The following is a 26,302-nucleotide window of genomic DNA, read 5'->3' on the forward strand; positions in this document are numbered from 1 at the left end:
TTCTCAAGGGCCGTAGATAATATTCTGAGCCATATCCTATGAGCCGTCTTATGGATGCTGAAACGCCAGGTGGAGAAGTTAACTACATGATGACCAGACTGTACCCAGGACATGAGCTACCACAATTCTGAGAACTGGTCACAAAGAAATAGGGACAAATGGACCCTGGAACTGAAGATGAACTGGACCTAAAACAACCAAGACCGATGCACGATACGGGATGCTTGGGGCTGGTGCACTGGGACGACCCAGAGGGATGGTATGGGGAAGGATGAGGGAGGAGGGTTCAGGATGGGGAACACATGTATACCTGTGGCAGATTCATTTTGATATATGGCAAAACCAATACAATATTGTAAAGTTAAATAAAATAAAATTAAAAAAAAAACAACAACCAAGAGGATGCTGGTCAGACCACTGATGACCAGTTTGAAGATGACTGTTAGAGATGACTGTGCTGTTTCTGCATGTAGCTCCCCCACCCCCACTCTGTCTATAAAAGCTCTTGCCCCACTGGCTGCCGTTGGTGGGGGGGTGGGAGTCAGCCTCTGGACAGATGTTTGCCACCCTCCCTCCAAACCCTCACTTGTGGCATCTGAAATAAAGCAAACTTTCCTTTCCACCAACCTGGCCTGTTTATCGGTTCAAAAGCTGTAAGCAACCAGACCCACCACACGCTCTTTCAGTAACAGTACTGTACTGCATATTTGAAAGTTGCTGAGGGACTTCCCTGGAGGTTCCAGCGACTTCCCTGGGGGTCTAGGACTCTGTGCTTCCGATGCAGGGGGCTCGGGTTTGATCCCTGGTCAGGGAACAAAAATCCCACAGGCCACATGGTGTGGCCAAAAAAAAAAAAAAAGGTTCCTGAGAGTAGATCTTAAAAGTTTCCCACTCCAGTACTCTTGCCTGGAAAATCCCACGGACGGAGGAGCCTGGAAGGCTGCAGCCCATGGGGTCGCTAAGGGTCGGACACGACTGAGCGACTTCACTTTCACTTTTCACTTTCCTGCATTGGAGAAGAAAATGGCAACCCACTCCAGTGTTCTTGCCTGGAGAATCCCAGGGACAGGGGAGCCTGGTGGGCTGCCGTCTACGGGGTCACACAGAGTCGGACACGACTTAAGTGACTTAGCAGCAGCAGCAAGAAAAAAAATTCTGTAACTATGTATGGTGATGAATGTTAACTAGACTGTGGAAATAATTTCACAATATATACAAATATCAAATCATTATGTTATATACCTGAAACTAATGTTGAAAACCTTTTTGAATACCAGTTCTTGACTGGTTCAAGTGCAGCAAAGGGTTCTGTGCATTTCTTGCATCAGTGGTAGGTCAACCATTCAGATATCTGCCTTTACACATAAGAATGCATTTCATCCTCAAAACAAGCTTAGTATTTATTAAATACTTAAAAAACTTATTTTAAAAAAGAAGAAAAGAAAAAGTCAACTAATTACAGTATGGCCTTCCCTTGTGGCTCAGACGGTAAAGAATCTGCCTGCAATGAGGGAGACCTTGGTTCAATCTCTGGGTTGGGAAGATCCCCTGGAGAAGGAAAAGGCTACCCACTCCAGTATTCTGGCCTGGAGAATTCCATGGACTGTATAGTTCATGGGGTTGCAAAGAATAGGAGTGTATGGACTTTATTTAGATACTGATTCTTTACCTGCTGAGCCATCAGGGAAACCCAAGAATATTGGAATGGGTAGCCTATCCCTTCCCCAGAGGATCTTCCCAACCCAGGAATTGAACTGGATTCTCCTGCATTGCAGGCAGTTTCTTTACCAGCTGAGCTACAAGGGAAGCCCTCATTTGAACACATTGTAAACAAAACCAAAAATGGTTTATGAGGCAATCAGGAAATTTGAACTTTGATTAGGTATCTGCTGACCTCAAGGAATCATTACTAAATTTTAAGGTATGATAGTGTCATTGTCGGAGAAGGCAATGGCAACCCACTCTAGTACTCTTGCCTGGAGAGTCCCATGGACGGAGGAGCCTGGTGGGCTGCAGTCCATGGGGTCGCTGGGAGTCGGACATGACTGAGCGACTTCGCTTTCACTTTTTGCTTTCATGCATTGGAGAAGGCAATGGCAACCCACTCCAGTACTCTTTCCTGGAGAATCCCAGGGATGGGGGAGCCTGGTGGGCTGCCGTCTATGGGGTCACACAGAGTCGGACATGCCTGAATCGACTTAGCAGCAGCAGCAGCAGCAGCAGTGTCATTGTGGTTATGCTTGAAAAATAATCCTTATATTTAAGAGATACACACTGAAGTATTTACAGATGATATGAGATCACATCTAAGACAGCATCCCCCTGAGGGGGGATCCCCCTCAGGATCCCCCCTGTGCGATCCTGAGGGGTCTTCCCTGGTGGCTTAGTGGTAAAGAATCCTCCTGCCATTGTAGAAGCCACCGAAATGAGACACCCTCGCACTACAGCTAGAGAGTAGCCCCCGTTTACCGTAACTAGAGAAAAGCCCAAGCAGCAACAAAGACCCAACACAGCCAAAAATAAATATATAAAATTATTTTAAAAATAAGAAATAATCCTGAGGGAAGTGGATGGGCCTATAGTGAAATGAGGTGGCCACATATTAATAATTGTTGATGCAAGTGACAGGTGCATAGACAATCATCATATTATTCTGTACTCTCATCTATATTTGAACTTTCTCACAATAAATTCTAAGGTTGTTTTGAGGATGAAATGCATTCTCTTGTGTAAAGGCACATATCTGAATGGTTGACCTACCATTGACGGCAAGAAATGCACAGAACCTTTTTCCCTTTGGTGCACTTGAACCAGTTAAGAACTCGTATTCAAAAAGATTTTCTGTTAAATCCATTCTGTTGCACACGTTAGGACCCCTCTTCCTTTCAACTTCGCAGTTGGAACAAAATCTAGATCTTTAAAACAAGACACTGTCAATAAAGCACAGTAAGTGTTTAGCAGCTGTGCATTTTTAAGCAAACCGTGGAATCTGGCTTGTTTCCCAGGAAACGATGTTTCCATTTCACAATGTAACAGAACAGGAAGAGTGTGAACTCTTGTTTGAATGTAGATTCCTTGTGTGCCACTCAGATTTCCATGTTTCCATTGTAGTCTGGGTGTGAGAGTCCAGCTGCATGTTGGTGGAATGACTCATTTTTCCACCAAGGTGCAGATTTCTGTGAATCCCAGGGGCCACTGATTGGTGTGAAAGAGCAGTCAGCACAGGCTTGGCTCCTGGATCCATCATATGACTTGATTCAAAGTTTTCTTCATGGGCTTAAATTGCAAGAAGCAATTCAGCTATTCAGATAATTCATGCTCCAAAACCTTTAATGTTTACAAGTGGTTATTAAGAGCAGCTACTTGAGGGACTTCCCTAGAAGTCCAGTGGTTAAGATTCTGCCCTTCCCCTGCAGGGGGCATGTGATTTCTGGCCAAGGAACTAAGATCTGACATGCTGAACAGTGAGGTTAAAAAACACAAAAATAAATTAATATTTTAAAAAGAGCAGCTACTAGATACAATAAGGAAATACAAAGGTAATAGAAGCAAAATTACATCCTTTGGGTGTTTAGTAATCTCATCAAAGAAATAAATGTACGAGAAGTATAAAGATTTCAAATGAGTCAATGATACCCAATACAAGTATATATAAAATATATCCATCAATGTTTTGGAGTCTTAGAATAATAGAGTTAATGAAATAAAATTTACATTTTCAAGCAGGACAAGAAGAAAAAATTAAACAGAAAATTCTCTCTCCATGTTTGTTTGGGCCTCCTCCTTCCCTAATGCGCAGTGTGCACTTGCATTATGCATTAACCAGAGCTCCTCCAACCATAAAGATCATTTAACTTCTTAAAAGAACAGTGTTCTTTCTCAGCTCCGTAGGGACTCATGGTGACTTGCTGTTCCACTTTGTAGGTGTGTACCTGAACTATGTATCCTTGGTAAACTTTATGTAAAATATCAGCATGTCATTTTGATGTATGATACTTTGTCTCAGAAATATATAAAAAGCCTTCAGCTTCTAAGAGGTGGAACATTTCTCCAAGCTTTCTGAGAATCTGCTTTCCGGGGTTATAGTCCTCAGTTTGGCTCAAATAAAATTCCCTTTTTAATTATTAACTGGGTAGTGAATTGATTTTTCATTGATAGAGTGAGCAAAATAGAAACAGGTTATCTATCTGGAAATTTTTATAATTTACAAAATTTTAAAATTTACAGAAAATCTCTAAGTACAAAAAAGGTTGTATATATTTTTGGAACCATTTGAGAGTAAGTTGGCAACATGATGTCTCATCAACCCCAAATACCTTGTTTCTATAAACAAGGCCATTCTGATACATAACCACAGAACAGCCATCAAAATCAGGAAATTGATATCAATACATGCCACCATCTGGTTCTCAGCTACCTATCAAATTTCATTATTTGTCCTAATAGTGTCCTTTATCACTTAGTGATCCAATGTAAGTTCACACTTTGAATTTACTTGTCACCTTTCTTTAGTCTCCATGAATCACAGGAATAGTTCCTCATTTCTCACTTGACTTTCATAACTGTCATTTTTTAAGATTACAGGACAATTATTATGTAGAATATTGTTCAATTTGGGCTTTCTGATGCGCTTTTTTTTTCCATGATTGGATTTAGGGTTTTAACTTTGGCAGGAAGAGCATGAAAGGGATACTGTGTTCTTTTCATTGTATCCGATCAAGGGGTACATGATTTTGATTTGCCCTTTGCTTGTGCTGTTAACTTTGATCAGTTAAGGTGAGGACCGATTTTCCAGTATAAGTGTTGGTCACTCAGTTGTGTCCAACTCTTTGTGACCCTGTGGACTGTAGCCCACCAGGCTCCTCTGACCCTGGAATTCTCCAGGTAAGAATACTGGAGTGGGTTGCCATTTCCTTCTCCAGATTATAAAGTTAGTCTTTTCTTCTTTGTCATCCATAAGTATTTTGTAGGGTGGTATTTTGAGACTGAGTAAATACTCCATACACCAATTTCACACACAAACCACCAGAACTCATCTAACATGAAATAGCTTTGCTACCTCTATGACTGTAAAGAAGTTTAATTTTTAATTTAAAATCTAAAAAAAGGAAATATCCAGGTCCAGATGCTTTTAGTAGAGACTCCATTAAACATACAAAGAATTAACACCGACTCTACACGGTCTTTTTTCAGAAAGGAGAAGAGGAGAGAATCCTTCCTAACCCATTTTATGAGACTGGTATAACCCTAACATAAAAAACCAGACAGTACAAAAAAGGTAAGCCAATATCCCTCATAAATAGACATGTAAATACCCTTAACAAAGTATAAGCAAATAGAATCCAGCAATATGTAAGAAAGAATTATATATGAGCTGCTGCTGCTGCTGCTGCTAAGTTGCTTCAGTCATGTCCAACTCTGTGTGACCCCACAGATGGCAGCCCACCAGGCTCCCCCCATCCCTGGGATTCTCTAGGCAAGAACACTGGAGCAGGTTGCCATTTCCTTCTCCAATGCATGAAAGTGAAAAGTGAAAGGAAGTCGCTCAGTCGTGTCCGACTCTTAGCTAACCCATGGACTGCAGCCTACCGGACTCCTCCGTCCATGAGATTTTCCAGGCAAGAGGACTGGAGTGGGTGCCATTGCCTTCTCCATATATATGAGCAAGTGCGGTTTATTCCAGGGTTGCAAGGCTGATTCAGTATTCAAAATTCAACCAGTGTAATTCACCAGGTGAACAAGGTAAAGAAGAAAAACCACATGACCATCTCAATTGAGGCAGAAAGTACATTTGACAACATTCAACACCTATTCATGACAGAAATTCTCAGAAAACTAAGACTAGAGTGGAATTTCCTCAACTTGATAAAGAACATCTACAAAAACAAAACACCACACAGCTAACAGTGTATTTAATGATGAAAGACTGAATTATTTCCCCTGAAGATTGGAAACAAGTCAAGGATATCTGCTTTTATCACACATATTCAAGTCAAAGTACTAGCCAGCATAGTAAGGCAAAAAAAGGAAATAAAAGGGATACAGATTGGAAAAAAAGAAATAAAACCGTACCTTTGTGCAGATGGCATAGTGGTCTATATAGAACATCCAAGGAATGTATTTTTCAAAACCCTAGAGATAGTACATGAGTTCAGCAAGGTTACAGCATATAAAGTAAACACATAAGAATCAATTGTATTTCTACATAGTATCGGCAAACACGTGGAAACTGAAATTTAAAATACCATTTATGGGGCTCCAAACTGACCCAGAGAAGGGCAGTGTCGTCTCAGCGGCGCTGCAGAAACCCCCACCCAAGACGGCTCCCCCTCCCCGGGCCTGTCCCCTCTTGCCTGTGAGTCCTCTCGCCTCGTAGGCCTCTCGGATCTAATATTGTGGGGTGAGGTGAGAGCAGGCCCGGGGAGGGTGGTTACCGCTGAGGAGCTGCAGTCGCGATCAAGATGATAGAGGTACTGACAACAACTGACTCTCAGAAACTGCTACACCAGCTGAATGCCCTGTTGGAACAGGAGTTGAGATGTCAGCCAAAGGTCTGTGGCTTGAGACTAATTGAATCTACACATGATAATGGCCTTAGAATGACTGCAAGACTGAGGGACTTGGAAGTAAAAGATCTTCTTAGTCTAACTCAGTTCTTTGGCTTTGACACAGAGACATTTTCTCTAGCTGTGAATTTACTGGACAGATTCCTGTCTAAAATGAGGGTACAGCCCAAGCACCTTGGGTGTGTTGGACTAAGTTGCTTCTATCTGGCTGTAAAATCAACAGAAGAGGAAAGGAATGTCCCATTGGCAACTGACTTGATCCGAATAAGCCAGTACAAGTTCACAGTTTCAGACTTGATGAGAATGGAGAAGATTGTATTGGAGAAGATGTGTTGGAAAGTCAAAGCTACTACTGCCTTTCAGTTTCTACAGCTCTATTACTCACTCCTTCAAGAGAACATGCCACATGAAAGGAAGAGTAGCCTTAATTTTGAAAGACTAGAAGCCCAACTTAAGGCATGCTACTGCAGGATCATATTTTCTAAAGCAAAACCATCTGTGTTGGCATTATCTATCATCGCATTGGAGATCCAAGCACAGAAGTATATAGAGTTAACAGAAGGAGTAGAACGTCTTCAGAAACATCCCAAGATCAGTGGCAGAGATTTGACTTTCTGGCAAGAGCTTGTATCCAAGTGTTTAGCTGAATATTCATCGAACAAGTGTGCCAGACCAAATGTTCAGAAGTTGAAATGGATTGTTGAAATGGATTGTTTCCGGGTGTACTGCAAGGCAACTGAGGCATAGTTACTACAGGATAACCCACCTTCCAACAATTCCCGAAACAGTCCCTTAATTGGTGAATTTGGATGATTACGGCAACAAAAAACTTCTGAAGCCTTTCTCCACAATCCTGAGCTGTGGATTCCATAATATTATAACAGATTTAAGATGTGAAGCCTCAAAACATCACAAATAGATTAGCGTTGGTGTTCTCAGATTTGGGAAAACTGCCTAATTAAAATTACCCTATAGTGGAATTACTCAAATTTGAATTCACCTATGAAACATACAAATCAAAGTAACAGTATAAATGTGAAATGCAAATGACAAGCCTGGAAAGGTAAACTGTGAATCTTCATTTCTAACATTGATCCAAGTTTCTGTATTGGGTCAATATATTGTATTTAGGTGGTGTTTAAAAAGGGTAACCTACTTAAATTTAAACTATGAAGTTTACATCAAAACCACCATTTCACAAATGCACTTTTTAAGGCACAATAAGGGTCACTATTCTAGACAGTGAAAATAGTTAGTTTCTCGGCACCTATGATGCAAGTAATTATTAACCCAGAGATGTGGACCTTACTGCTACATAGAAATCACATTTAAATTTGAGGGCATTTATGTAAAGCAAAACTACCAACTTGTTAATTTTGGCATGTTATCTTTAATATTTTTCTAGAAAACAGGTGATGTTTGTATCCATGATTTTAAAAGTTTTATACAAAATTTACTGCCTCAGTCTAGTCCCATCAAGAAAATTAGTTTTTACTGTACTAGTAGCTCAAAACAAATTAGCGTCACTCTGAAAACTTTTTAACACTCCATCAGTTTTTACTGAGGACTGTTTTTATAAAACTTGGTTCTAACTTAGAATTTTGCTTAAAAGGAAGAGAATATACTTACATTAATTGCCCCTACTGTGTGCCAAAAGCAAGTATTAAGAAAGGTAAGTAGGCATCTTCATAATTACAAGGTTGCTGAGGTGTGGTGTTTGGAGATCTACGGGGTTGAAGTGTTGCAGAGAGTTACTCCATACAGTGTGCAGCCTGAACCCATGCAGGATGGCTGCACCCAATTCTGACATCATTTTATGGCTATAGAGGCATTAGAAAATGAACCAAAGAACCACAGTGTATCTTATACTTGGTAAACTGTGTTTTATGGATAACTTTACAGTTTTCCCAAAATACTGATAAATTTCAATATTTTGAATACATCAGTGTTAATTTTGAGTTGCCAGAGGTAACCTAACCAACTCCCATTATGTTTTGGTACTAAGGGATATGCCTTTCAATAAAGTTACTGAAATGCAAAAAATAAATAAATAAATAAATAAAATACCATTTATGGGGATTTCCCCAATGGTCCAGTGGCTAAGACTCCACGTTCCCAATGGAGGGGGGCCTGGGTTTGATCCCTGGTCAGGAAGCTAGATCCCATGTGCTGCAACTAAGAGGTCACATGCCAGCAACCAAGAGTTGAAGATCCCACATGCCACAACTAAGACCTGGCACAACCAAATATATATAAGATGTTTAAAACTTAAAAAGCAATGCCATTTATGGGGGTTCCCTGGTGGTTTAATGGTTAGGATTTGGTGTTTTCATTGCTATGGCCTGGGTTCAATCCCCGGTTGAGGGACTGAAATCTTGAGAGTGGGATGGCCCCCTCGAAAAAACAAAGCATTTACAGTTGCTAAAAAAATATGAAATATATGTGAATCTAATAAAACATATATAACAGAGTTAGTTTTGTTCATTTATAATTTTTTAAATAAAATCACCCAGTCTGTTAAACTTTCATTAACATTTATACTTATAACTGTATATAGTATTTTCATGTTTTACATTTCTTCTATATCTGTGGTTAAAACCAATTCTCGTTCTCATTATATTTTTAGTCTTTCTCTCATCTGACCAGAAGTTTTCCTATTTTTATTAATAGTTTTCCTATTTTTATTAATATTAAAAAAAGAACTACCTTTTATGTTTGTTATCTTTTAAGTCATTTGTCAAAATTTATTAATTTTGAACTCATGCACTATACTTGGGTTTTGTGAAGGTTTTTTGTTTTATGGAGTGCTGGCTGGGCTGCATCTTCTTTGCAGTGCCCAGGCTTTCTCTGACTGTGGTGCAGGGGCTTGGTTGACCCAAGGCACATGGGATCTTTGTTTCCCCACCAATGATGGAACCCAAGTTCCTGGCATTGGAAGGTGGAGTCTTAACCACTGAACCACTAGAGAAGTCCCGTGTGCTAGGGTATTTTAAAAAACACATTCCTTGAGATTTTCTACATAGATCACCGTGCTATCTGCACAAAGGCAGATTAATAAATTCTGCCTTTCTGCTTTATTTGGGTTTATCTTGTTGTGTTTTATAAACATGCTGAGAGGGGAGTGGCCAAGATGGCAGAGTAGGAAGATCTTGAGTTCACCTCTTCTCATGGGCAGACCAAAATTATAACTATTACAGAACAACTATTGATGAGAAAGACCAGAAGACTAGTAGAAAAGATCTTCCACAGTTAAAGATATAAAGAAAGAATCACAGTGAGACAGGTAGGAGTTATAGGGATAGAATAGGATAGTTATATACAGGTAGTTGTAGAAGTTCCAGTGAACAGTGAAAGTGTTAGTCGCTCAGCTGTGTCTGACTCTTTGTGACCTCACAGACTACAGCCCACCAGGCTCCTTTGTCCATGTAATTCTCCAGGCAAAAATACTGGAGTGAGTAACCATTCCTTTCTCCAGGGGATCTTCCCGACCCAGGATCAGATCCAGGATCAAACCCCAGTCTCCCGCATTGTGGGCAGATTCTTTACAGTCTGAGCCACCAGGGAAGCCAATGAGGGACTATAAATAGAGAGGGAAACCTAGGGAACTTTGAGAGACCACTGTAAGTTAATGATCGCTCAAGAAAGCTATTGGAACATCATGGAACGAAGCAGGCTTGCTTAACTAGAAAGCCATAAATAAAAGCACAAGATATGCCCCAGGCCATTTGGTGAAAGAAAAATGTTACCACCTTTCTGATGATTTGAATAAGTGCTATGATAATCCTAGTTGGACTTCATAGGGTCAGAAACTCTCCTGCTTGACACAAAAGGAGGAGCTAGTGATATAAGCCTGATGTCTACTCAAAGAAGGTGGTCTTTCCCCACCTCCCCCACTTTCCCTGTCTTCCCTGGTGGCTCAGAGGTTAAAGTGTCTGCCTGCAACTCCGTCCTGGGTTGGGAAGATCCCCTGGAGAAGGAAATGGCAACCCACTCCAGTATTCTTGCCTGGAGAATCCCATGGATGGAGGAGCCTGGTGGGCTACAGTCCATGGAGTCGCAAAGAGTCAGACACGACTGAGCGACTTCACTTTCACTTTTCCACTTTCCTTTGATTAAAAAATTTTAGCCCACTTAATCCTTGAGGCAGAGTCCACTTGCCCGCTTGCATCTCTCATAAGCGTCCAATATTAATAATTGTACTTCTTTCCATCACTTTGCCTCTCACTGAATTCCTTCTGCACTGAGACACAAAGAACCTGAGCCTTCAGAAGTCCAGACACCAGGTAAGTGACTCTAATTATGTATATCTATGGCTGATTCATGTTGATGTTTGGCAGAAACCAAACAAAATTCTCCAAAGCAATTATCCTTCAATTAAAGAAAGGAAACAGGGGAAAAAAAAAAAAAAGACCACAGGTTAGAATCCCAGTCAGAGTTTTGGCTGGCTTTGAGTCTTGGTCACATGGGTCGGTCGAAGTCTCAGTCTGAGGTGCACAGTTTCAGCAGAGGCAGAGATGCAGTATAGTCAAGACCTGTAGCCCTAGGTGGATGACCCACAAATGGGAAGGTAATTACAATTGCAGAAGTTTTCTCCAAGGAGCAAGGGATCCAAGCTCCACACTGCACTCTGCAATCTGGAGTTTCTGCACTGGGAAAATGAGCCCCTGGAACTTTGGGCTTTGAAGGTCAATGGGCTTACTTTTGGAAGAGCCAGAGGAGTGCAGGAAATAGTCTCCACTTTTAAAAGGTGCACACACAACTTCACATGCCGTAAGACACAAGGAAGTAGCAGTAGTTTGAAAGCAGCCTGGGCCAGACCCACTGCTGATCCTGGAGAGCCTCCCAGAAAGGCAGGAGGCACCTGGAGCTCACCCTGGGGACATGGATACTGGCAGCAGCCATTTTAGGAAGTTCAATCTACCATGCAGACACTGGTGCTGGCAAGAGCCATCTTAGACTCCTCTCTCTAGCTTATTAGCCTCTCCCACCAATAAGCAGTTGCCAAGACCCCTGGGCCCTGTCTCTGCCCACCAGTGGGCTGACACGAAGTCTGGGACCTCACGGGTCCTGCAGTAAGAGACCGAGGACCAAATCCACACACCAGCAAGCTGGCAGTAGCCCAGTATCCCCTGGGCCCCTGCCCCACCCATCACCAGGCCAACTCCAAGACACTCACCTTAGACCCCTCAGCCAGCTGCTCTGGGATTCAACCCCACTCACCAGCAAGCCAACACCTGGCTCTGCCCACCACTGAGGCAGCACTAGCCCCGGGGCCATGGGGGCCCTGCAGCTAGCTGCCTCCTGACCTGGCCCCACCCACCAGCATCTGGTATCTTCTGCACAAGGCAGGCGCTGGCAACCAAGCAGACCAGGGACCAGCCACACCTACCAGATTGCTCACTGTAGTTAGCCCATTACAACAGAAGGGCTCTCACAGAGCCCACACAAAGGACACGCATAGAGGATACAGCTCTGGTGACCAGAAGGGCCCACCTCTCCAAGCTTGGGAAATATAACCAACCTACCAAATACACAGAAACAAAAATAGCAAATTAGGCAAAATGAGGCAACAGAGGAATATATTCCACATGAAAGAACAGGATAAAACCTCAGAAGAAAAACCAAGTGAAGTGGAGGTAAGCAATCTATCCCATAAAGGGTTCAAGATAATGATGACAAAGATGCTCAAAGAATTCAGAAGAAAGGATGAACAAAGTGAGAAGTTAGACATTTTTAAGAGTTAGATAATATAAAGAACCAAATAGAGCTGAAGAATGCAGTAAGGGATTTTTTTAATATATGAGAGGGAATCAACAGTAGATTAGATGATATAGAGAAATGAATCAGTGAACTGGAAGACAGAGCACTGGAAATCATGTACACTAAACGGAAAAATAGAATTTTTAAAGAATGAGGGCAGATTAAGAGATCTCTGGGACCACGGCAAATGGAGTAACATTCACAGTATAGGGGTCCCAAAAGGAGAAGAGAGAGAAAGGATCTGAGAACACGTTTGCTCAATGTTACTAACCATTAGGGAAATGCAAAGCAAAACCACAATGAAATATGTGAGAATGGTTGTTATTAAAAAAAAAAGGGAACAGATAACAAGTGTTGGTGAGGGTGTGGAGAAAAGAGAACCCTCACACACTGCTGGTGGAAAAGTAAATTGGTGCAGCCACTCTGGAAAACAGTATGGTGATTCCTCAAAAACGTGAATAGAAACTTCCCTGGTGGTCCAGTGGTTAAGACTTTTCACACTTCCACTGCAGGGGACACAGGTTTGATCCCTGGTCAGGGAACTAAGTCTTCCCTGGTGGCTCAGACAGTAAAGAATCCGCCTGCAATTTGGGAGACATGGGTTCAATCCCTGGGTTGGGAAGATCCCCTGGAGAAGAAAATCCACTCCAGTATTCTTGCCTGGAGAATTCCGTGGACAGAGGAGCCTGGCAGGCTACAGTCCATGGAGTCACAAAGAGTTGGACAGCTGAGCAACCAACACTGTCACTTCACTTTCTTTTCAGGGAACTAAGATCCCACACCCCACGTGGCGCAACAACAACAAAAAATAGGACAGCTGCTGCTGCTGCTGCTAAGTCGCTTCAGTCGTGTCCAACTCTGTGCGACCCCATAGATGGCAGCCCACCAGGCTCCCCTGTCCCTGGGATTCTCCAGGCAAGAACACTGGAGTGGGTTGCCATTTCCTCCTCCAATGCATGCAAGTGAAAAGTGAAAGTGAAGTCGCTCAGTCGTGTCCGACTCTTAGCGACCCCATGGACTGCAGCCTACCAGGCTCCTCCTTCCATGGGATTTTCCAGGCAAAGTAGGACTACCATACAGCAATTCCCCTTTCTGCTATTTACCTGAAAAAATGCAAACACTAATTAGCAAAGATCTATGCACCCGTACATTCATTATAGCATTATTTACAACAGCCAAGATATGGAAGCAATCTAAGTGCCCATCAATAGATAAATGGATAAAGAAGCTGTGAGATATGTATCAGTGATGTGCTGTGCTGTGGTTAGTCACTCAGTTGTATCTGATTCTTCAACCCCAGGGACTGCAGTCCACCAGCCTCCTCTGTCTATGGGGATTTTCCAGGCAAGAATACTGGAGTGTGTTGCCATGCCCTCCTCCAGGGGATCTTCCTAACCCAGGGATTGAACTCAGATCTCCTGCATTGCAGGCAGATTCTTTACTGTCTGAGCCACCAGGGAAGCCCAAGAATACTGGAGTGGGTAGCCTATCCCTTTTCCAGGGGATCTTCCTGACCCAGGAATCGAATCAAGGTCTCCTGCATTGCAGGCAGATTCTTTACCAGCTGAGCTACAATGATATATTACATATATATGCATATAATATATATATATATATATATCAGCCATAAAAAAGAATGTAACCTTGCCAGTTTGACACAACACGGAAGGCCCTAAAAGGTATTATGCTAAGTGAAATAACTTCAGATAAAGACAAATGCTGTACTATTTCATTGATATGTGTAATCCAAAAATAAAACAAATGAGCAAACATAATAAAACAGAAACAGTCATAGATACAGAGAGCAAACAGGTGGTTTCCAGTGGAGAGGAGGCTGTGGGGAGGAAAGAAAAAGGTGAGGGAGATTAAGAGGTACAAACTCTGGGCTGCAAAATAAATGAGTCACGGGTGTGAAATGTAGTGTGGGGAATATAGTCAACAATGATGTGCTATCTTTCTGTGGTGACACATTGTAACTAGACTTATCATGGTGATCATTTCAAAATACAGTAAACTATCAAACTATTATGTTGTGTAACAGGAACTAACATAGTTATACTTCAAAAACAAACAAACTTATAGAACCACAAAAATAATTCACAGTTACCCGAAGTGGAAAATGGAGAGAGGGGAAATTGGACAAAGACAGTCAAAAGTACAAACTTCCAGTTAAAAGATAAATGTTATGTATAAAAGTTCTTGAAAGTAAATTCTGAGTTCTCATCACAAGGAAAAAAATTTTTTTAATTTCTTTAATTTTGTATCTATATGAGATGTTCACTAAAGTTATTGTGACCATCATTTCATGATGTATGTAAGACAAATCATTATACTGTGTATCTTAAAGAATCTACCTGCCAGTTCACCTTCCCCACCTGGGTTGGGAAGATTCCCTGGAGAAGGAAATGGCAACCCACTCCAGTATTCTTGCCTGGGAAATCCAGGACAGAATGGACAGAGGAGACTGGTGGGCTACAGTCCGTGGGGTTGCAAAAGAATCTGACGTGACTTGGTGACTAAACAACAACAATACCTTAAACTTATACAGTGCTGTATGTCAATTTTATCTCAACAAAACTGGAAGGAAAAATGTCAATTTTATGCTTATTTAACTTACCTTAATTCTTTGTTGCTTAATAAACATATTTAAAGCAACTGTTATTCTCATTCTGAGTGCAACTTTAGTGATCTCTCATACAATTTCATATGTAGCACTGTCATTAAAAGATTGATCTTCAACTCAGTCTTGAAAGAAACAATTTGCAGAGAAGTGCTAGAATCATTCCCAGTGTAGGCAGAAAACCAACAGGTTCATAGTCTACTCACAGACAACACTTGTTCATTCTTTAAGACAACTCAAATTTCATCCCCTCTGTAAAGATTTCAAAGCATGGTTAGTGATGCCTTTATCAGTGAATCCATAGTACTATATTACTAATAAAAATCCTTATTGTATTGTAGATTCTGTGCTCCTTCGGGATAGGACCCTTGTCCAATTTTCTTTCTTTTTCTTCTTCTTCTTTTTTTTTTTTCTTCAGGATCTTAGTTCTCCAACCAGGGATTGAACTCAGGCCCTCGGCACTGTGAGCATGGAGTGTTAATCACTGGACCACCAGGGAATTCCTGTCCTATTTTCTATATGTAGGCCTGAATCATATCGAGCACAAAACCTTGTACTGAATGAAATAATAGAAGAGAGGAATATAGAAGCTGACTGGAAAGCTCCTAAAATTCACTTCCCTCACAGATTTTACTCAAACGCAGTCTTGTCAATAGCTATTCATGTTGCCAGAAAAATGTAAGGGCCCAAAGTATCCTTTTTTTAAACAGAACTAATTGTTCATTTGTATTCAGACTCTCTAAGCAAAAGGAAATTTGTAATGAAAATACAGCTCAAGGCAATATCCATCTGAAGGTTCCCTTTTGGATAACTTTCTGCTTCTCCTAAAAAAAAATTTATCCTCTGAAGACAGCACCCTTATTTATTTTCTCTACAAGTTTCCTGCAGGCTCTCTTCCCCACCATTCTCCCTCCTTAAAAACACCACAAAAGCTTGGTAACTTTTTATAGCATAAAAACAACTCCAGTGTAAAGCACAGAAATTTCCAGCCTTAAGTAAGCGCGTGATTGCAAATAACCTTTACCAGTTTGTCACAAGTTAAACTGAATTCCCAGTTTTGCTTGCTTTCTTTCAAACATATGAGTTGTCTATTGAATGCCAGGCACCAAGTTAAGCAGTAGACATACAACAGTTTAGGGTGAATCTATCCCTTGACCATTAAATCAATCAGATTCAATAAATCTACTTGAATTTTCGCCATGTGTTTCTTTACTACAGATCTCACCTCCTTTCTCTAAGTCACTAGAAACTCAATACAGAAACATTTGCCAGGTTTTCCACTTCAGAAATCTTGAACTTGTTTCTTGTTTACCTGGGCAAATACTTCCGGTCTAATTTCACAGAGAGGTTTCTCTGCTCTATGTCACTCAATCCTTTCCCTCCTTTTCATCTCCAGTTTTCTCGGTTTTATTTCTTTAAGAAGCCTCTTTCCATGGCATTCTTCACTCACACAAGTTAAGAGGCTTCTTGCCTCATGTGTTGGTCACAAGAGTCTTAAGCGTTGCATAAAATGTCACATGCCTTAGATCATTCGTATCCCCTCATGGATGTATCATTACCAGAGCTAAAGGACGTGGACATTCCCTGAGTTTCAAAGGGAAACTCAAGATCTATTATGAATATATGTTTACTTAAAAACTTTTATCTGAAACATTGATGAACTTTGCAAATAATAGAGTGTTTTTTTCTTTGTTTTTGTATCTTGGCCATACTGTGCAGCTTTCGAGATCCTAGTTTTCTGACTAGGGATCAAACCCGCACACTGGGCAGTGAAGGCGCAGAGTCCTAACCGCTGGGCCACCAAGGAATTTGCAAGAAGCTTATCTTAAGGAACTCAGAGTGCAACGACAAAAGTAAGTACATGTTTCTATGGAAACAAACTGCTAATCAATATTTCAAGAACAATGGTCAAGGTCATGACAGGTTACTTAAAGATTGTGGCAGGAGAAATCTTTCATCCAACACTCAAATCAGATGTTTGGTAGAATAGTTTAGGATTAGAGTTCATTTTCTTTAATATTATTTATTTATTAGGTTGTGATGGCTCTTAGTCGCAGTACACAAACTCTTAGCTGCGGCATGCAGGATCTAGTTCCCTGACCAGGAATTGAACCTGGGCCCCCTGCATTGGAAGCATGGAGTCTTAGTCACTGAACCATCAGAAAAGTCCCTAGAGTTCATTTTTACATAAAAGGGAAAAAATTATTTGACTATATATATATAATCATTACACTGTGATACTATCACCTCAAAGAGTGCCGGCAAGCAGAATGAACTTTTGAATCAAAATTTTAGCTGCCAGCTGCTTGCACTATCACACAGAGCAAAATTTCCTCCTCAAAACTGGTAAGGCAAGTGCACTGGGGTGAGCAGTGCTCCTCCCAAATTTATGTCTACCTGGAGCTGGTGAATATGTCCTTACTTGGAAGCAGAGTATTTGTAGATGTGGCCAAGTTAAGAGTCATACTGGATTAAGGTGGGCCCTGATCCACTGACTAGTGACCTTATCAGAAGAGGGAAATGTGGATGCATGTCCAGACACCCAAAAGGTGGAACGCCATGTGAAGATGAAGGCAGCAACTGGGCTGATGCTGCCTTCCCAAGGCAAGGAACACCAAGGATTATGGGCAACCACCAGGAGCTGGGTAGAGGGAATAAAGGATTCTTTCTTAGAGCCTTTTGAAATACTGTGCCCCGGTGGATACCCTGATTTCAGACTGCTGTTCTCCAGAACTATGAGAGAGTAAATTTCTGTTGTGTTAGGCCACCTGGTTTGTGGTCATTTGTATGGCAGTTCTAGGAAATTAATACAGGAAGCATATGGCAAAGAGAAATACTTCAGCAAATATGAATTTCAAAACATTTGGTTTAACTTTAATACCCTCCTCAAGGTCCCATCTAGGACCTACGTTGGGTAAGCAAACAGGAGCTGACCTTTCACTGGTGGAAATTCAGAAAATTGTTGTGCATTCATTCAAACTAAAAAAAGAAGAAGGAAAAAGGAGAAAAAATTATTTATTTTACTTACTCCAGTACAATGATAATTCTTTTAAATTTGATCACTGACTCTGGTCTGTCATCTTGCTAGTAGAACTAAGTGTTATAACTATTGCATAGACATTTCCACAGATGCCAAGAAATAATAACTCAGTTTAGACATCCAGAAATGCATTACTGGCTATGGCTCATATGGAATGGCTCATGTCTTCTAGGGCTGTGTAGTGATAGACCGTTTATATTGGATCTTGTTGGATATATGCTGTGCTTGTTCAAGTTACAGAAAGTTGCAAGTACAATTTCTTCCTTTCTTAGAGAGGCATACAAGTTAACTCTAGATAAAATCAATGTAAATGCATGCTTATTCTGGATCAAAATATCTTAGTTTTGGGCTAAGTTGATGTATTTACTTATTGTGATGAAAACAAAATCTGAATTTAGTTTGATAGTAGTGCTATTTCTGTTCTACTAGTCTTTGCCTTCTCCTCCAAACAAACTTCTATTTATCCTTTAATACCCATCTCAAATGCTGTGTCTTCTTAAAGCCTCCCCCATTGGTAAACAGGATTAGTGAGTTTTCTCTGGGCTTACAAAGACTACTTCAATCGTTGCTATATAGTATATGTTAGTTGTTTGTCTGTTAGACTGTGAGCCCCTTCTTCCTCTTTGCGTTGCTAACATTATGCTTGGTATAAAGCATGCACTTAATAGATGTTTGCTGAAGGAATGATGAATTTTTGATGACTGAAAGCTATTTATTAAAGTACTCATCATTGAACTTAAAACAGCATTTTCCTCATAGAATGTTCTGAAGTAGAATAACTTTGGGAACTATACATGGAATACAAGTATCAGCACTGTTACTGTACTGAACTTGATGACTCTGCAAAGTTTTCACTGACTCCACACACATTTCCTGATTCTAGCTTCTGCTTGGAACCTTCCCCTCATATCTCTATTACAAGAATACAAGCATCTGGCCTGAGCTCTCTACCCCAACAGATAATGAAGTCCATAAAATGAAGGGGACAGAGAAAAGGCAGGGTGTTCCTTATGTTCCATATTCCTTTCCCTTTATACCTGTGTTCTTTTGGTGATAGCAGGTTTTCATTAGGAGGTCTTTCAGAATCAACTACCCATTCACCCATTCATTCAAGAAATGGTACTTTACTACTGAATGAGTAGGCTCATAACTAGGGGAGAAAAGTCCAGGTAGAAAGTACTGTGTTTATAAGAGAAATAGAAAAGCCCCATTAGAGTTCCAGTGAGGAACATGAAGTTCAGTTCACACTTGCTCAAGTTCCCACATCTTGTAACTAACTGTGAGAGCTGAGACTGGCTCTTCTTGCATTTGACATCAGATGGAATAACTGGAGGAATTGAGATTCAAGCCTAATTTGGACAATACAAAAGCCTGGGGTCTTCTGCTACACTATACCATGTGCCTCCCATAGACTACTGTTTCAGTTATTTGACAGATGCAAAGGTTATCTAAGTTATCAGCAATGAAAATAAAAAGGATCAAGGGGTAGAGACAAGATATAAATGCAGGTTATACAATGAGAATGACATGATAGCTGACTAAATTAAGAATGAGAGGAAAACGAATAGAATTAAGGATGGCCTAAGGGAATCCCCTGGTAGTCCAGTGGTTAGGACTCTGTGCTTTCACTGCTAGGGGCCACGGTTCCATCATCCCTGGTCAGGAAGAAACCCAGGATGATTTAAGCTTGGAGTTCTGGTAACTAGGAAAATAACGATGCCATTAGCAGGATTAAGGATCTCAGAGGAAGAGACAGTTTTTATTCAGTGAGAGCCTTGGAGGAAGGAGGTGGAGGGTAAAATAGGTATGAGTCCTATATATAGACATTTAAGCCTGACATTAGGCAAGACTTCTAAGGAAGAGAGCAGGTAGGGAAAAGAAACAACACTGGAGAAAGACTGATGGCAGGAGATGAAACAGAAAAGGAGCTCTGAGAGAATATACTTCCAAGAAAGCCATGAGAAAAGAGAATTCAAGAGAACCGAGATGAGACCAGATGAAAGGCTGTCTTAAAGGTAAGAGAATGAAAATTTGTGGTTAGCAAACAGCTGACCCTGAGGTTTAAAAAAAATTTTTTTTAAGTCTTAAAGGAAGGAAATAACAGTCATTGTGTAATAGTTTTCTAAAACTTGGCAGGCATTCAAATGTGGGTCCTTATCCGCCTTTCCGGTTAAGGTGAGAGAGCTAGGGAGAACTAAGCTCACCAGGAAAATGAGGTTCTGGGGCTCTCCAAGGTGCTACTTCTCAACAAAATCGAAATGAAATCCTGTCTTCATTCATACTGTGACATGGAAAATGCAAATTAAGTGTCCGTTTTGCCCTTATTTCCTTTAGGCTGGTAAAGCAAGATTGATGATGTTTTGCCAGGTAGATGTCAATCCGTCATTAAATTTGAATCCTAATATGGTCCACCACCCACGAAGTATGAATAACCGGTTTTCTGAGTTTTTCCTGATACAGTTCTGGTTTTGACAAACGATTTGAGATCCCAACTCTTCCTTACAAGTACGGCAAGAAAAGGGAACCGACATCAATCGATAATGGTGGGGTTGTTGTTGTTGTTGTTGTTTTTAAATAAATAATGGGTAGGCATCACTTAACACGGTTTTAAAACCTTAGGTTATTCTTCTACAGATTTTGAGGAAGATAAAACCTTTAAGCGATCAAGTGGGAGCACAAGTATGCAAAGAAGATTCAAAATTAACTTTCACAACACATGGCCTAATAAGGTTTCTCCCACTGTTAATTGGAGAAAAACAGACCTTGGATAGTCGCTGGAGGGACTGAAACAATTACCTTTACAAAGAGAGGTTTCTCCGTACTTAAACTAAAGAGCCCCCTGCTCAAGCCTAGACCATAGGATCTAGCACCTTTAGCAAGTCTCTCCCCACTCCAGGAATCAAATTTTCTCCTCTGTAAAACAAGGGGAAAAGATGTGTGTGCGTACAGAGGAGACTGGCTGGAAGCCCTTTAAAGCTTCCCTGCAGCTCGCAAATTACTTCATAATTTCTCCCCTTCGTGCTATTTCCCTAGAAGAGGAAAAAGTTGTGAATTATTTCCTTGGATATGAAAATAAAAAAAGCAGACAGCCTGGCTTCAAGGAAACTTATTAGGGAACACGGATTCTGAAGAGCTCAATGACTTAAGGCCGCCAGCACCTGCGCCACAGCCAGCCGTCCCCGGCCCGCAACCGCGGCTGAGGGAACAAGATGGCGTCAGCACGCAGGGTTTCGCCCACGCCCCCGCGACTCCGCAATGCGGCCTCCGGCTGAGGCCGCACCCCATTGGCCAATGGCAATGAGGTCATCGTGGGGGCGGTGGCCGGCGGCGGCGCGGAGGCGGGGCTTTGCGGACGCACGCACGTCGAGGTGCGGCTGCCAGGAGCTGCGGAGGCTGCGGGCTTGGTTTGCCGCAGCTGCCTTGGCGGCGGCGCCCAGCTGGAGGTGAGCGGGAGCTGTGGGTACAACGCGGCCGGGAGCGGCCTTTGAGGGGCAAAACAAGCCCTTCTAACGGCCCCCTCGGTTGTCAAAGGAATTAGCAAGGGCTTCAAGTCTCTGAGAGGAAATGGGGGTTCACCCCTCCTCGGGTACCCCTCCTGTAGGCAGAGGAACAGGAGGTTCACTCTCTTTTTGAGGCCCCGATCCCTTCTCCCATTTACGTGGAAGGTGGAAAAACTGAAGGTTATTGGGAATACAGAAGAATTGGAGGTCTTCTTAGAGGGACTCCCATTTGAGGGTTCTCCCCTTTATTCCCCATTCCAGGAGGTAGGTGTGCCTGGGCCCGGGGAATTCTTGCTTCTCACTGGATAGACAGGAAATGAGGCAGGTGAACTTGAATACCTCGTTAAGGGAGACGAGGGCTGGATGGCAGTTGTGAGGCAGGAGGGCTCGGGAGCTCTTTATTTGGACTCCTCTTGTGCAGGATTACTGTTTCTTCCTATTTTGCTTTGTGACCCTCCCAACACCCCCGGATCGCTATGGCCTTTTTATTTTTCGATTTGGCTCCAGTGGGACAGAGATGTTCTAGGGAGACTTGTAATCATTAAAGAGCAGAAACAGGGAGGCAACTCATTGGAGGTTGTCATTATCGGCAGCCTCTGAACTATGCTGATCTGGCATAATTTTATGTGCTTAGAGGTTGTGGAATCTATTCGTGTTGGGAGGTGGAGTGGGGACTGTTAACAGCTGTTTTGGATGAGTCAGGTGTAGGCAGTCTCAAAGTCAAGCTACATAATCTCTTGAGAAATTCTTGTTTCTATCTAAATGTGTTGTTTTGCTACCTTGAATGCCAAATGCACAAAGGTTTTGTCATTCAGATTTCTCAAAATGTCTCCCAGGCTTCCGGAGAAATAGCTCTTCCTTTGATGCCAGTTTTGCCTATCGTTAGGAATGCCCTCATGATACCAGAAATAACGTGCATTTTGTTGAGTTTAGATACTGTACAGTCCGTGCCTTACAGTAGCCGACTGAGAATAAATAATTACAGTTTCAGGACCACTGATAGCGCCAATTGTCTTTCCTACCCGGTAACGGTAAGACCGCCCCAGAAGGATATCTTTACTGGCTCATTCATGAGAAGCTTTAACAGATGGAAGAACGTAGTTAATCTTGAAGGTGGGGATAAAAAACAGAAAGCTGCGGAGGTTGAAAGCTTATTCTCTGACGATAAAATTGCTTTGTCATTTCATGTGTTCCCATCATGTTTGACTTGAGGTTGGGCATAATGTGTAAGCTGTTTCTGTGTGTGTGTATGTAGAAGTTAACACTTATGTGTTTAGATTCTTTGGGGAGAAAATGGTGTTTTGTGAGGGGTTTGAAAAGGTAAATCCTTTAAGGTAGCTGTACCTTGAGGGAAAAGGTAAATCCTTTAAGGTAGCTGTACCTTGAGGGCAGTGCTGGGACTTTGGCTGTTAGAAATTGGCAGTAGAGGATAGAAAACTAATCTCAACAGAGACATCCTTTTTGAGAGGGTAATTGAAGTCTCTTCTGATTGTTTCCTGACACAGGCAAAAACAAAAAAAGATCTCTGTGAATGTCACTACCTTATAATACTGTGTCCAGGGTATTTAAAGAACTGTTTCGGATTCCCAGTTCCTGTTTTTAATCTGAATACATTCTTATGTATTGAGATGTCCCACATTATTGTCATTTGATCCTGATGTTGACTGCAAAGGAAGTGACTGTTCATCAGGCATTCTTCATAAGAGGATTCAGTAACAGCCTTTGCTATTTCTTCTTTCTGTCTTTCTAAGCTCTCAAAACAGTTAATAAAGATCTGTCAGCATGGAGTGGGAGAAATGAAATACAATGTGGAAGAGGCCTCCTGGGGTGTTTGCTTTCAGTCCTCTTGGTAGTTCCAAGTTCATGTAATTTTCTCTTTTTGTTTTAGGTTGCAGAGAAATCCCGGTACTCAGCTGACCGGTCCTTTCTGCCACCATGGGGGAGCTTTTCCGGAGTGAAGAGATGACACTGGCCCAGCTTTTTCTACAGTCAGAAGCTGCTTATTGTTGTGTCAGTGAATTAGGTGAACTTGGAAAGGTTCAGTTTCGTGATGTAAGTAGTTATGGCACCGCTTCTTGATTATCACTGAACTTTATTTTTCTTGTTATGGCCAATTGCCTCGTGACAGATGTTTTGCTTTTTATTTGCAAAAATAACATTATAGTACTGGCTTACTACTAGAAGAGTGTACATTTCAAGTTGTCTTTGCACAGGTGAAAGTGATTTGTGCTGATCCTTCCACACTTTTACTAGCGTACCTTGTGGAGGATAATCTGAAGCATTCTCAGCATAATTGCTTGAAATGCAGATGGAGGACAGCCTCCATCCTCAGCCTTCAAAAGTTCAAGGCTCGAACTTCACTTTTGGGCTCCTTAACACCCATAGTAGGGTATTTTTAAAAAGTGTCATAGCTCTGCGTACAATAGGATGTATTTATTACAAAATCTGAAGCATCCAGTTACAGATATATAGTGCATAAGGGTATACTGAATACTCACTGTTTTGAAGCTAGGCACTTTGGAGGAGATAGCAAAAGAAAGTGGATAATCTAAGTATTAAAAAAAAAAGTATACTATGAGGCTTACAATCTGATCAGGAAGGCAAATCTACGGTGCTGAAAGGAGGGGGCAGTTAACAGTTCCTTGTTATGCAGTCTCAAGGCTCCATGTACCTCTTGTTTATAGCATTCGTCAGAGTCTTGATTTTCTGTTATCGGTGTGAGTGACTGATTAAAGAATGTCTCTTGTGCAGTGATCTTAGCACGAGGAAGATAGGGACATTCACTGTTATATCCTTAGTGCCCACATATAAGATAATCAATATTTGTTGGAATGAATGGATAGATGAAAGAGGAGTGGTCAGAAAGCAGTGGAATTAATCAGTTTTGACTTCCTGGAATTGGCAAGCTTTCTGGAAATTCTCAGTCTGAGCTGAAATTGCATAGATATAATCCAGTGACAAGGTCTCATTCCTTTTTCTCTTTGAACCCTCTTATATTACCTTTCTTCAAATGTTCTCCTAACTCAGCTAATGCATCAATATTCTTCCAGTTTTTTAGACTTGAAGGCTAAATCAAACCTAACTCATCCTTAATTTGCATCCTTTATTTCATCCTATGGTGTCTCCCTACCTAACACCATTGTGTGTATTCAGTGTTCTTAACTTTTATGTCAATCATAAAAAAAATTAATAGGGATTAATAAGGTGAATATTTATTTTAGTTCCAGACCACTACAATAAAGTATCTCAATAAATTGAGTTACACAAATGTTTTGGTTTCCCAGTACATTTAAAAGTTATGTTGGGAATTCCCTGATAATCTAGTGTTTAGGACTCCTCCATTTCACTGCTGAGGGCATATGTTCAGTCCTTGGTTGGAAGATTGAGATCCTGCAAGCTAGTGGCGTGGCCGAAAGAAAAAGTTATGTTTATACCGTAGACTGTAGATTACACTAAAGTCTATTAAGTGTGCAATAGCATTATGTCTAAAAAGAAGTACGTACATTAATTTAAAAATACTTTGTTGCTAGAAAATGCTAACCATCATCTGAGCCTTCAACAAGTAATCTTTCTGCATTCAGAAGGTTACTGATCACCATAACAGATACAATAATGAAAAAGTTTGAAATGCTGGGAAAATTACCAAAATGTGACAGAGACAGAAAGTGAGCAAATGCTATTGAAAAATGGCAGTGATCAACCAACCTTCGTCGAAGCAAGGATGCCCCAGACCTTCAATTTGTAAAACAATGGAGTATCTGCAAAGCGCAGTAGTGTGAAATACAGTAAAATGAGTTACGCCTGTAACTATGTTTCTATTATCTAATTAAGAGAACTACTCACAAATAATTGAAAAATGCCTGTGTAGCTTTCTTCCGTGCCATTCATTTCTCTCTCCTCCCCTACAAAGGTGATTTCTACAGTGATCTTTGCTTTTGTCATTCCTTTGTGTTTTTCCCCCATTTTTGCTGTGTGTGTATGTATGTATCACTAAATAATAATATATAGTATAATTTTGTATGTTTTAAAACTATGTACATGGTTTCATATTGTATATATCCTCTAGCAAGTCGTTTTTAAATTTAACATTGTGAGAGTTAACCATGTTGATACAGGTAGTATCAACCTGTATGGGTTAAATTGCTGTATAATTATTGTAAGAGTATACAGTTTAGCATTTTTTCCTTCTGATGAACATTTTGGTTGATTGCAGTTGTTTGCTCTAGAGTGGTAGTGAAGATTCATATATATATATATATATTATATATATATTGTGGTATACATATGTGATAGTTTCTTCTCTGTATATATTATGTATATATCATGGTATACATATGTGATAGTTTCTTCAGGGCAGTGGTTCTCAAACTTTTTGGTCTGAGGACCTCTTTACACTCTTAAAAAATTATTGAGGACCCTAGAGGGTTTTTATGTGAGTTACAGTTATTGATATTATTGTACTGGAAATTAACACTGAGAAATGTTTGAAGTATTTATTTATTAAATCATTTTAAAATTATAATAAGCCCACTACATGTTACCATAACTTTTTTATGAAAAATAACTATTTTCCAAAACAAAGAAGAATAATTTTGAGAAGAAGGGTATGGCTTTTACACTTTTGAAAATCTTTTAGAGTCTGAATTAGTAGAAGACAGCCTGATTCTTACTTGTTTCTGCAGTCTGCCGTGACGTATCTTATGAGCCTCTGGGAAATTTCACTGCAGACTCATGAGAGGATAAGAATGAAAAGGGCAAATAATGTCTTAGTGTTGCATGAAAATGGTATTGCTCTCATGGACCTGCTGCTGCTCCA

General features: G+C 40.9%; 1 protein-coding gene and 1 pseudogene across 7 annotated transcripts in view; both read left to right on the top strand.

Annotated features, from left to right (window-relative positions):
- The first annotated feature begins 6,243 nt into the window (after positions 1-6,243).
- On the top strand, positions 6,244-8,322 carry LOC109574432 (cyclin-G1 pseudogene; annotated as a pseudogene).
- Positions 8,323-16,780: 8,458 nt separating this feature from the next.
- ATP6V0A1 (ATPase H+ transporting V0 subunit a1) overlaps positions 16,781-26,302 on the top strand; it is a 55,227-nt gene continuing 45,705 nt past the window's right edge. For 6 of the 7 annotated variants that reach the window (XM_070773512.1, XM_070773508.1, XM_019981546.2 and 3 more), the window contains exons 1-2: positions 21,287-21,429; positions 23,375-23,538. In XM_070773512.1, the coding sequence (XP_070629613.1) occupies positions 23,422-23,538 (117 nt within the window). In that variant the 5' untranslated portion in view covers positions 21,287-21,429; positions 23,375-23,421. Of the gene's footprint in view, positions 16,800-21,286; positions 21,430-23,374; positions 23,539-26,302 lie in introns of those variants that run through there. The other variant, XM_070773509.1, reaches the window with a different exon arrangement.

The sequence above is a fragment of the Bos indicus genome, chromosome 19, assembly GCF_029378745.1.
Source record: "Bos indicus isolate NIAB-ARS_2022 breed Sahiwal x Tharparkar chromosome 19, NIAB-ARS_B.indTharparkar_mat_pri_1.0, whole genome shotgun sequence".
Classification (NCBI taxonomy): Eukaryota; Metazoa; Chordata; class Mammalia; order Artiodactyla; family Bovidae; genus Bos; species Bos indicus.